Source organism: Salvelinus alpinus, chromosome 8 (genome assembly GCF_045679555.1).
Source record: "Salvelinus alpinus chromosome 8, SLU_Salpinus.1, whole genome shotgun sequence".
Taxonomy (NCBI): domain Eukaryota; kingdom Metazoa; phylum Chordata; class Actinopteri; order Salmoniformes; family Salmonidae; genus Salvelinus; species Salvelinus alpinus.
In genome coordinates this window covers 64788802-64801917 of record NC_092093.1, presented here as the reverse complement: position 1 = coordinate 64801917, position 13116 = coordinate 64788802, and the positions used below count along the sequence as shown (strand labels likewise).

The following is a 13116-nucleotide window of genomic DNA, read 5'->3' as shown; positions in this document are numbered from 1 at the left end:
CTATTTGGTAATATAGCAAGTCCATATTATAGCAAGAACAGCTCAAATAAGCAAAGACAAACGACAGTCCATCATTACTTTAAGACATGAAGGTCAGTCAATACAGAAAATGTCAAGAACTTTGACAGTTTCTTCAAGTGCTGTCGCAAAAACCATCAAGCGCTATGATGAAACTGGTTCTCATGAGGACCACCACAGGAAAGGAAGACCCAGAGTTACCTCTGCTGCAGAGGATAAGTTCATTAGAGTTACCAGCTTCAGAAATTGCAGCCAAAATAAATTGTTTACAGAATTCAACAGTCACATCTCAACATCAACTTTTCAGAGGAGACTGTGTGAATCAGGCCTTCATGGTTGAATTGCTGCACAGAAACCACTACTAAAATACACAAATAAGAAGAAGAAACTTGCTCGGGCCTTGAAACACGACCAATGGACATTAGACCGGTGGAAATTTGTCCTTTTGTCTGGAGTCCAAATAGTTTTTTTTTGTTTCCAACTGCCATTTCTTTGTGAGACGCGGTGTGGGTGAACAGCATATGTGTATTTCCCACCGTAAAGCATGGAGGAGGAAGTGTGATGGTGTGGGGGTGCATTGCTGGTAACACTGTCTGTGATTTATTTAGAATTCAAGGCACACTTAACCAGCATGGCTACCACAGCATTCTGCAGCGATACGCCATCCCATCTCGTTTGGGCTTAGTGGGACTATGATTTGTTTTTCAACAGGACAATGACCCAACACACTTCCAGGCTGTGTAAGGGCTATTTAACCAAGAAGAAGAGGGATGGAGTGCTGTGTCAGATGAACTGGCCTCCACAGTCCCCCGACCTCAACCAAATTGAGATGGTTCGGGATGAGTTGGACCGCAGAGTGAAGGAAAAGCAGCCAACAAGTGCTCGGCATATGTGGGAACTCCCTCAAGACTGTTGGAAAAGCATTCCAGGTGAAGCTGGTTGAGAGAATGCCAAGAGGTTGCAAAGCTGTCATCAAGTCAAAGGGTGGCTATTTGTAGAATCTCAAATATAAAATATATTTAGATTTGTTTTATAACTTTTTTGGTTACTACATGATATATGTTATTTCATAGTGTTGATGTATTCACTATTATTATACAATGTAGAAAATAGTAAAAATAAATACAAATCCTTGAATGAGTAGTTGTTCTAAAACTTTTGACTGGTAGTGTGTATATATAGCTAATTTGTAATTAACAACAAATTATAGACATTTAATATTTTTTGTTTAAATCCAATTATTATTCAAAAAATCTCTCAACTACATGGCAACTGATTTGAATGATGAATGAAAATGTCAGATTTCAGGCTCCTTGGATATGATAAACTCAGCAAAAAAGGAAACGTCCCTTTTTCAGGACCCTGTCTTTCAAAGATAATTCGTAAAAATCCAAATAACTTCACAGATATTCATTGTAAAGGTTTTAAACAATGTTTCCCATGCTTGTTCAATGAACCATAAACAATTAATGAACATGCACCTGTGGAACGGTCATTAAGACACTAACAGCTTACAGACGCTAGGCTGGTCACAGTTATGAAGGTCACAGTTATGAAAACTTAGGTCACTAAAGAGGCCGTTCTACTGACTCTGAAAAACACCAAAAGAAAGATGCCCAGGGTCTCTGCTCATATGCGTGAACGTGCCTTAGGCATGCTGAAAGGAGGCATGAGGACTGCAGATGTGGCCAGGGCAATAAATTGCAATGTCCGTACTGCGAGACGCCTAAGACAATGCAACAGGGAGACAGGACGGACAGCTGATCGTCCTCGCAGCGGCAGACCACGTGTAACAATACCTGCACAGGATCGGTACATCTGAACATCACACCTGTGGGACAGGTACAGGATGGCAACAACAACTGCCTGAGTTACACCAGGAACGCACAATCCCTCTATCAGTGCTCAGACTGTCCGCAATAGGCTGAGAGAGGCTGGACTGAGGGCTTGTAGGCCTGTTGTACGGCAGGTCCTCACCAGACATCACTGGCAACAACGTCGCCTATAGGCACAAACCCACTGCCGCTGGACCAGACAGGACTGGCAAATAGTGCTCTTCACTGACGAGTCGCGGTTTTGTCTCACCAGGAGTGATGGTCGGATTCGCGTTTATCGTCGAAGGAATGAGCGTTGCACCGAGGCCTGTACTCTGGAGCGGGATCGATTTGGAGGTGGAGGGTCCGTCATGGTCTGGGGCGATGTGTCACAGCATCATCGGACTGAGCTTGTTGTCATTGCAGGCAATCTCAACGCTGTGCGTTACAAGGAAGACATCCTCCTCCCTCATGTGGTACCCTTCCTGCAGGCTCATCCTGACATGTCCCTCCAGCATGACAACGCCACCAGCCATACTGCTCGTTCTGTGCGTGATTTCCTGCAAGACAGGAATGTCAGTGTTCTGCCATGGCCAGCGAAGAGCCCGGATCTCAATTCCATTGAGCACGTCTGGGGCCTGTTGGATCAGAGGGTGAGGGCTAGGGCCATTCCCCCCAGAAATGTCTGGGAACTTGCAGGTGCCTTGGTGGAAGAGTGGGGTAACATCTCACAGCAATAACTGGCAAATCTGGTGGAGTCCATGAGGAGGAGATGCACTGCAGTACTTAATGCAGCTGGTGGCCACACCAGATACTGACTGTTACTTTTGATTTTGACCTCCCCTTTGTTCAGGGACACATTATTCAATATATGTTAGTCACATGTCTGTGGAACTTGTTCAGTTTATGTCTCAGTTGTTGAATATTGTTATGTTCATACAAATATTTACACATGTTAAGTTTGCTGAAAATAAACACAGTTGACAGTGAGAGGCCGTTTCTTTTTTTGCTGAGTTTATATGACTGGATATGTGGATAAAGGACATAAGATACACCATTAATTCACCACAGAATTTCAACAAACTGAAAATCACAAATCACTCAACAATTAGCTATAGTAAAGGTTCCCCTCTGTTAATAGTCCTTAATCGGTAGTGACCAGCATTTATTGTTTCAGTCTGGGCAGAATAAGGGCTACATACATTATTATCGGATTACACACAGAAAAGTGCCCTTTAGAATTTGGTAGGGTTCCAGTATTATACACTTCCCCTGAGTAGGAGTCCATACTCCGTAGGGTGCCAGTAGTATCCTCAGTAGATTCCCACAGGAAGAGTCCATGTAAGGTCCCTCCCTTAGGTGGTCAATACTCCGTAAGGTCCCTATACTTCCCTCAGGAGGAGTACATACTCAGTAGGGTCCCAGTACTCAGTAGGACCGTCCCTCAGAAGGAGTTATAGTCAGTAGGGTCCCAGCACTATACTCAGTAGGGTCCATCAGGAGGAGTACATACTCAGTAGGGTCCCAGTACTCAGTAGGACCGTCCCCCAGAAAGAGTTATAGTCAGTAGGGTCCCAGCACTATACTCAGTAGGGTCCCTCAGGAGGAGTACATACTCAGTAGGGTCCCAGTACTCAGTAGGACCATCCCTCAGAAGGAGTTATAGTCAGTAGGGTCCCAGCACTATACTCAGTAGGGTTCCTCAGGAGGAGTACATACTCAGTAGGGTCCCAGTACTCAGTAGGACCATCCCTCAGAAGGAGTTATAGTCAGTAGGGTCCCAGCACTATACTCAGTAGGGTCCCTCAGGAGGAGTTATAGTCAGTAGGGTCCCAGCACTATACTCAGTAGGGTCCCTCAGGAGGAGTTATAGTCAGTAGGGTCGCAGCACTATACTCAGTAGAGTCCCTCAGGAGGAGTACATACTCAGTAGGGTCCCAGTACTCAGTAGGACCGTCCCTCAGAAGGAGTTCTAGTCAGTAGGGTCCCAGCACTATACTCAGCAGGGTCCCTCAGGAGGAGTACATACTCCAGTAGATGGTATTGAATAGGAGGTAAGACAGAGGGAAGGCCATGCGGGAGTACGAGTCGATCAAGTAGCTGTTGCTAAGTAGCAGATCCACGTTCTCTTGCACCGACCGTTGCCGGCGGAGACGTGTCCCCTCGGTGGGGGGGTCCTCAGGGTTCTGGAGTGGAGTTCTGTGATGGTTGGAGGTCATGGAGGTTGGCAGACGGGAGAACGGGGTCAGCGCAATGTCACTGTCATGGAAACAGCCGTCGAAGGCCATGGCTTTGCTGGCGTTGTACGAGGTTGGGAGCTGAATGGGGGGACAGACAGACACACATACAGATATATAACATCTCCATATAGATATACTGTGTATCTATAGATGTATACACATAGACCATGGAGACTAGGAGATAAACTAATATCGTCTCCAACCTGGGGACAAAGTTAGCGAGAAACTTGTGATGATTTCTGGAAGTGATGATTTCTTGGCGTCCTTTCTCTATCTAACCACTAGAGAGCAGTGTTGTGCAGAGAGAATACTCTCCCCACAAATATCCTGTCAGGGACAGGCGCTCTCTGCTCCAGGTATAATATGGATGACCTCTGACCTTTCCTCTCTTCAGTCGTCTCATCTCCTCCAGCGTAGAGCAGTAGTTGACAGCAGCATATTCTATCACTGACAGGAACACAAACAGGAAGCTGGTCCACAGGTAGATGTCCACTGCCTTCACATAGGACACCTGGAAAACACACACACACACACACACACACAGAGTAAGAATTAAACACTCAAGAAAACTCGCTAGTTCCTCACCCACCCACACATACACACTCAGTCACTTACCTGTGGCATAGAGGAGGACACACCAGTGATGATGGTGGACATGGTCAGTACTGTAGTGATACCTGAAGGGAGAGGACGGCAGGCGTGTTAGGGCTGTAGAGCTCTGAAGGGAGAGGAGTGTGCGTATAATCATGTGAATTGGGTGTGTAGCCAGGTGTTTTCAGGGGTGTGTTTCCTGGTGTGTGTTTGTGTTTACCTAGGGAGACACGTGCAGGCACAGCCCTCCTGTCAATCCAGAAGGAGACCCAGGACAGCAGGACCATCAGCATGGTGGGGAAATATGTCTGCAGCATGAAGAAGAAGATATGTCTCCTCAGGATGAAGTTTATATACAACCTGTTATACCAACCTAGAGAGAGAGAGAGAGAGAGAGAGAGAGGGAGAGAGGGGATAGGTGATGGGGTGAGAGAGGGGAGAGAAAAAGAGATAAAGAAAGGGACAGCGTGAGAGATTGAGACAAAGTGACTAAATCCCTTACATACATACCCTTATTCCACATTTTGATGTGTTACAGCCTGAATTCAAAATGGAATAAATATATTTGTTTTCTCACCGATCTACACACAATACCCCATAATGACAAAGCGAAAGCCAGTTTTTAGAAATGTTTGCAAATTGATTGAAAATTAAATACAGACATATCTAATTTAGATAAGTATTCACACTCCTGAGTCAATACATGTTAGAATCACCTTTGGCAGTGATTACAGCTTTAAGTATTTCTGGGTAAGTCTCTAAGAGCTTTACACACCGGGATTGCACAATATTTGCTAATTATCTTTTTAAAATTCTTCAAGCTCTGTCGAATTGATTGTTGATCATTGTTAGACAGCCATTTTTAAGTCTTGCCATAGATTTTCAAGACAATTTAAGTCAAAACTCGAACTAGGCCACTCAGGAACATTCAATGTCATCTTGGTAAGCAACTCCAGTGTATATTTGCACTACTGTTTTGGGTTGTTGTCCTACTGAAAGGTGAATTCATCTCCCAGTGTCTGTTGGAAAGCAGATTGAACCATGTTTTCCTCTAGGATTTTGCCTGTGCTCAGCTCTATTCCATTTATTTTTATCCACCAAAAAATACCTAGTCCTTGCCGATGACAAGCATACCCATAACATGATGCAGCCACCCCCATGCTTGAAAATATGAAGAGTGGTACTCAGTGATGTGTTCGGTTAAATTTGCCCCAAACATAACGTTTTGTATTCATGACATGAAGATAAATTCTTTCCACATTTTTGCAATTTTACTTTAGTGCCTTATTTCTAAACAGGATGCATGTTTTGGAATATTTTTTATTCTGTACAGGCTTCCTTCTTTTCACTCGGTCATTTAGGTTGTATTGTGTAGTAACTACAATGATGTTGATCCATCCTCAGTTTTCTCCTATCACAGCCATTAAACTCTGTAACTGTTTTAAAGTCACCATTGGCCTCATGGTGAAATAAATCCCTGAGCAGTTTCCTTTCTCTCCGGCAACTAAGTCAAGAAGGACGCCTGTATCTTTGTGGTGACTTGATACACCATCCAAAGTGAAATTAATAACTTCACCATACTCAAAGGGATATTCAATGTATGCTTTTTTGATCCATCTACCAATACGTGCCCTTCTTCGCAAGGCATTGGAAAACTTCCCTGGTCTTTGGGGTTGAATCTGTGTTTGAAATTGACTGCTCGACTGAGGGACCTTACAGATAATTTTACCTTTATTTAACTAGGCAAGCCAGTTAAGAACAAATTCTTATTTACAATGACGGCCTAACAAAAGGCAAAAGACCTCCTGCGCGACGGGAGCAGGGATAAAATGTTTAAAAAATATGAACATATAAATATAGGACAAAACACACATCACGACAAGAGAGAAAACACAACACTACATAAAGAGAGACCTAGACAACAACATAGCAAGATAGCAATACATGACAGCACAGCATGGTAGCAACACAGCATGACAACAACATGGTAGAAACACAACATGGTAGCAGCACAAAACATGGTACAAACATTATTGTGCACAACAGCACAAAGGGCAAGTAGGTAGAGACACCAATACATCACTCAAAGCAGCCACAACAATACATCACGCAAAGCAGCCACAACTGTCAGTAAGAGTGTCCATGATTGAGTCTTTGAATGAAGAGATTGAGATAAAACTGTCCAGTTTGAAGGCAGATTTATAAGGCAGTCATTCAAAAATCAAGTTAAACACTACTATTACAATATGTCCATGCAACTTATTATGTGACTTGTTAAGCACATTTTTACTCCTGAACTTATTTAGTCTTACCAAAACAAAGGGGTTGAATACTTATTGACTCAAGACATTTCAGCTTTTCATTTTTTATTAATTTGTAAACATCATTCCATTATACATTATGGTGTATTGTGTGTAGGCCAGTGACATAAAATCTCAATGTAATCAATTTGAAACTCAGGCTGTAACACAACAAAATGTGGAAAAAGCCAAGGGGTGTGAACACTTTCTGAAGGCACTGTAATGCCCAAGGTGCAATTTCGATATTTGGTTGTGCATCAGCAGTTTCCTCTTGTTATGTAATTCACTGATAGATGTCAGAGAGCTATTTATAACCTGTCAGAAATGTCCAGTTGATCAACTAGCCCATGTTAGCTAGATAGCTGGTTAGCCTAACGTACCAATCTAAATCTTGTATTTATCATGCCCAGATTACGTGCCCAGGGGCCTCGACCCCCAGGGGGCCCCTATTGATTTTGTTGAGTCACTCAGGTATCATATGAAAACACATAAGACATGGCAAAATGTGTAGTATTGCAAGAAATTTGCTTTTAAACTGGGTGGGGGTTTGTTACTATGCCAATAAATATCTATCCGGACCCTTGCCACCTAGGAAATTTGTGTGACCGGACCTTCTCAAATAGTAGTTGAGTACCCCTGGTCTAAATGGTATGAGAGATGAGACACATGGAACGCAGAACACACACACAAATATCCAGACAGACCTGTGCTGCTGTAGAAGGCCAGCCCACTGGAAGGGTGGAACTTCTTGATGAAGAACTGAGACAGAACCATCTCATCTGTCCTCAGAGAGTCGTTGCCATTCTTCCAATACAACATTAGATCATTCTCATTATACGCATCTAGAAAGGGGGATGGAGAGAGGGAGAGAGAGAGTTTGGTGTGTACTTGTTTAACCAATCAATCAGCAATCAGAATGTTAGTGTGGGTGCAGGTTTATATTTAGGGTTTATATTTATATATGCAGGTTTATATTTACAGTATGTGTGTGTGTGCATGTGTGCTGCTGCGTGATGTGTGTATGTCAGTGTGACTCACAGCTCTCTAGTTCCAGTGAACAGTTCTGTGTGTCCAGAGGGAAGCTGCTGAAGTCCATGGAGCAAAGAGCAGTCACTGTGATCCTATAACACCCACATAATAATCGTATGCCAACAGATAAGATACAGTAAACCTACATATAGTAACACACACACACACACACATTGATGCTCTACCTGACGCTGTAGAGTATGCTTCCGTCAGGATAAACCCTGATCATGATGTTCTCCATGGTGGTGTCATGGATGAAGGACCTCTTGGAGTGGACGAAGAACACGTCAGGAACCCACATCTTCTTCACCAGACGCCCATCAAATGTCCTGCTCACGTTGCTACGAGATGGAAACGCCAGCCGCTCATCCTTCCAGTAGTGGCGCAGGTACAGAGTCATGGTGAAGTCCTGAGCAGAACACACACTCATGATTAAACACACTCAGACACGTGTGTGGATTATACACACACATGTATAGATTAAACACCAAGGGTACACAGGCTCATACCATGTTGACCTCTGAAATGCTGTCGATGCTCTCCACCTGAACATCAATGCCTACAGGGATGGCTGCACCTGAGAACACACACGCACACACATCTGGTCAGGACCGGCAGAGCTCCTCATCCAAACCACCAAAACAGAGAAACAAACACCAACACCCTCATGCATGCTTCAGTGTTTCTTGCCTCGAAGCGAGCATCAAAGGCATTTAGCTCATCTGGGCAGCTCGCGGCTGGGTTTCACTTTGTAGTCCGTAATATTTTTCAAGCCCTGCCACATCCGACGAGCACTTATAAGCGTCCGGATTAGTGTACCGCTCCTTGAAAGCGGCAGCTCTAGCCTTTAGCTCGGTGCGGATGTAGCCTGTAATCCATGGCTTCTGGTTGGGAAATGTACGTACGGTCAATGTGGTGACGACGTCATTGATGCACTTATTGATGAAGCCGGTGACTGAGGTAGTAAACTCCTCAATGCCATTGGATGGATCCCGGAACATATTCCAGTCTGTGCTAGCAAAACAGTCCTGTAGTGTAGCATTCGCGTCATCTGAACACTTCCCTATTGCGCGAGTCACTGGTACTTACTGGTTTAGTTTTTGCTTGTATGCAGGAATCAGGAGGATAGAGTTATAGTCAGATTTGCCAAATGGAGGGCGAGGGAGAGCATTGTATGCGTCTCTGTGTGTGGAGTAAAGAGGGTCAAGAGTATTTTTTTCCTCTGGTTGCATGTGACATGCTGGTAGAAATGAGGTAAAATGGATTTAAGTTTGCCTGAATTAAAGTCCCCAGCCACTAGGAGCGCCGCTTCTGGATGATGAGCATTTTCTTGTTTGCTTATGGCCTTATACAGCTGGTTGAGTGCAGTCTTAGTGCTGGCATCGGTTTGTGATGGTAAATAGACGGCTATGAAAAATATAGATGATAACTCTCTTGGTAGATAGTGTGTTCTACAGCTTATAATAAGGTATTCTATCTCTGGCGAACAATACCTCTTTAATATTAGACATCGCGCACCAGCAGTTATTGACAAATAGACACACCCTCTCCCCTCTTCTTACCAGACGTAGCTGCTCTGTCCTGCCAATGCACGGAGAAGCCAGCCAGCTCTATATTATCCGTGTCGTCGTTTGGCCACGTCTCGTGAAACATAAGATATTACAGTTTTTAATGTCCTGTTGGTAGGATAGTCTTAATCGTAGATCGTCCAGTTTGTTTTCCAATGATTGCACGTCGGCCAATAATACGAAGGGTAGTGGTGGTTTACCTACTCATCGGCGAATTCTTACAAGGCACTCCACCCCCTTTTTCTCCGTCTTTTCTTCACGCTGATGACGGTGATTTGGGCCTTGTCTTGACAAACCAGTATATCCTTCACATCAGACTCATTAAATACAAAATCTTTGTCCAGTTGGAGGTGAGTAATCACTGTTGTGATGACCAGAAACTATTTTCAGTCATAAGAGACGGTAGAAGCAAAATTATGTACAAAATTAGTTACAAACAATGCAAAAAAATAAACATAATAGCACGGTTGGTTGGGAGTCCGTAAAACGGCAGCCATCAACGGTGGTGCCATTATTATATGTGTGTGTTTTTATTGATCATTTTTTTATGGGTGTGAAGTATGTTGATGTTCTCTGAATGCTAGCAGCCTTTCAGCCCAATAAACATTGTTTTAAATGAACCTCCCTCACAATTAAACAAACCACACAAACACACCACATCTTCTAATTAAGCCTCTGCTTCCTCCTGTTACACAGAGTGACTCATAAACCAACAGAATAAACATCTCTATATTAAAGTTAAAGCCTTATTAACCAGTCAACTCTCTCTCTCACTGTCAATTACTTGTTTGGGTAGTATGAAGGCCTTTGGGTAGTATGTAGGCCACACACACACACACACACACACACACACACACACACACACACACACACACACACACACACACACACACACACACACACACACACACACACACACACACACACACACACACACACACATGTAACAGTATAACTTTAGACCGTCCCCTCGCCCCGACCTCGGGCGCGAACCAGGGACCCTCTGCACACATCAACAACTGACACCCACGAAGCGTCGTTACCCATCGCTCCACAAAAGCCGCGGCCCTTGCAGAGCAAGGTGCAACACTACTTCTAGGTTTCAGAGCAAGTGACGTAACTGATTGAAACGCTACTAGCGCGTACCCGCTAACTAGCTAGCCATTTCACATCTGTTACACACACACACACACAGTGTAATGTGGGTCAGTGTTGGTTTGGGAGCGATGTGTTCAGGGAAACCCAGTGGCCTGCAGATCCTCTCATAGCACAGCCATCGTACGCATCATTAAAGGGGGACAGAGAGTGACTGATTGGATTAGTTTTAGTGTTTCCTGTGTATGGTGGACATGCGTGTTTCTCACCTCCAAAGCCAGGTCTCATAGCGAAGTCGTGCTCCTCGATCCTCAGCAGCTGTTCAGTCTTAATGAGTAGAGACTTGGTGCTGTCCTGCCTCGTCAGTTTATGGTCTATACGCCTGGAAAGACAACACACATTATAAACCCACACACCCCAACACCCTGCAATAGTTGAGAAATATGTTTCTTTAATAAGAATGTAATTGTAGGGTTTGATTGAAGAAACACAGCCTGCGGTTTTCACAACAGCCCTCCCACATACACACACTGCCAAATTTGGTAATTAGCTACTCCCTGGAATCACTCCAGACTTCTTCCGGGCCGGCACTCCGTAACTTGATGAAGACTGATATAGCTGGAAGCCAAGGTGGACCCCAGGTCGGGGAGTAAGAGCAATGAAAAAATAACAGCAATGGTTCTCAAACGTCTCCTTGGGACTGCCAGACATTTCACAATTTTGTTGTAGCACTGAATAGATCAAATACATGGAACGGTTGTGTGTCCCCAGGAGAGGTTTGAGAAGCACTGAATTACAGGATGTATAGGGTTATGGAGGTATGTGGTTTACAGGGTTACGAAGTTATGTGTGTGCATGCCAGGGTTGGGGTCAATTCCATTTCAATTCCAGTCAATTCAGAAAGTAAACCAAATTCCAATTCCAAACATTGGAGAGTTTGAATTTCAGTGTACTTTCTGAATTGACTGGAATTCAAAAGGAATTGACCCCAACACCCGGCCAGCATGCGTGCCTATAGTATGTGTCCTCCTACCCTCTGTGTTTGTTCTTGCTGTGCTCCCCCACGTAAACGTCTTTGTGCCTCCGTCGTCCCGGGTTACGGATCCCTGTCACCATTGTTACAGGCCACGTCACGGCCCAGACCAAGCACAGCCACTTCACGGCCAGAAGGACAGCGTTCATGATGTGGTCAGGGTTGGAGTTAGAGGTCAGGAGTTCAGTTCATCTTTATGTAGCCAGTATAGTCCACAGAGCAATAACATGTGTCACTGTTTTTCCAGGGAAACATGAACTAATAAAAGCATATTAGAAAAATAAATGACGGTCACTTAAAGCAGGGACTCCAATAGAACTATGATCGCTCCGATCACAGTCAGGGGTTGGGGTTGATGGTTGTGGTCCTTGTTGCACTGTTGATGGTTGTGGTCGTGGTTGCAGTGATGATGGTTGTGGTCGTGGTTGCAGTGATGATGGTTGTGGTCGTGGTTGCAGTGATGATGGTTGTGGTCGTGGTTGCAGTGATGATGGTTGTGGTCGTGGTTGCAGTGATGATGGTTGTGGTCCTTGTTGCACTGTTGATGGTTGTGGTCGTGGTTGCAGTGATGATGGTTGTGGTCGTGGTTGCAGTGATGATGGTTGTGGTCGTTGTTGCACAGTTGATGGTTGTGGTCGTGGTTGCAGTGATGATGGTTGTGGTCCTTGTTGCACTGTTGATGGTTGTGGTCGTGGTTGCAATGTTGATGGTTGTGGTCGATGATCACTCACCACACAGCTGCATTTCTTCAAATACTCCAAGATGTGATGAGTGTGTTGTTAGCTCTTCGTCCTCATAAAAGTGTCCTGATGTTCCATTGATCTTTCATTCTTTCTCCAAGTGTAGAAACACCCGGCCAGCGTGTCGTGTGTTTTTGTTTTGGAGAACCTCTATCTTCTCTCTAATATTCTCTCTCCTCTCGTCAGTTGCTTGCTCTCTCTCTTTCTGTGTTTACCTCTGACACCTTCTCTGCCTCTCTCTATCTCTCCCCATCTATATTATCTGTGGTTCAGTGAATCTGTCTCTCTCTGATTAAAATCAATATAAATCTATTCCTCCGCCGATAGAATGACACAAATTCCACTCAAATCCTCTTATCTGCAGCCCTGGCAATCTCTCACTAATCTACTAACTGAGGGAGGGCACACACACACATGCACAAGCACATACACACACATATACAGTGGGGAGAACAAGTATTTGATACACTGCCGATTTTGCAGGTTTTCCTACTTACAAAGCATGTAGAGGTCTGTAGTTTTTATCATAGGTACACTTCAACTGTGAGAGACGGAATCTAAAACAAACATCCAGAAAATCACATTGTATGATTTTTAAGTAATTAATTTGCATTTTATTGCATGACGTAAGTATTTGATCACCTACCAACCAGTAAGAATTCCGGCTCTCACAGACCTGTTAGTTTTT

The 13116-nt window shown here is 44.2% G+C and overlaps 1 protein-coding gene across 1 annotated transcript; it reads right to left on the bottom strand.

The window, feature by feature from the left end:
- Window positions 1–2627: 2627 nt before the first annotated feature.
- On the bottom strand, window positions 2628–12606 carry LOC139583504 (gamma-aminobutyric acid receptor subunit rho-3-like). Its single transcript, XM_071414659.1, has 10 exons — window positions 11689–12606; window positions 10925–11037; window positions 8502–8569; window positions 8178–8401; window positions 8002–8084; window positions 7668–7805; window positions 4884–5036; window positions 4688–4749; window positions 4452–4583; window positions 2628–4150 (listed from the first exon to the last, which is right to left on the bottom strand). Exons 1-10 carry the CDS (start codon window positions 11835–11837, stop codon window positions 3845–3847), a joined length of 1428 nt encoding a protein of 475 aa, XP_071270760.1. The 5' UTR covers window positions 11838–12606; the 3' UTR covers window positions 2628–3844.
- Window positions 12607–13116: the final 510 nt, after the last annotated feature.

Excerpts from the sequence above, each read along its gene's own strand:
- LOC139583504 (XM_071414659.1), bottom strand. The coding sequence starts at position 11,837 with ATGAACGCTGTCCTTCTGGCCGTGAAGTGGCTGTGCTTGGTCTGGGCC. Across the intron at positions 4,584-4,687 it reads TGTCCTCCTCTATGCCACAG|GTGTCCTATGTGAAGGCAGT; the intron begins GTAAGTGACTGA and ends TGTGTTTTCCAG. Across the intron at positions 4,151-4,451 it reads GACGACTGAAGAGAGGAAAG|CTCCCAACCTCGTACAACGC; the intron begins GTCAGAGGTCAT and ends CCCCCCATTCAG.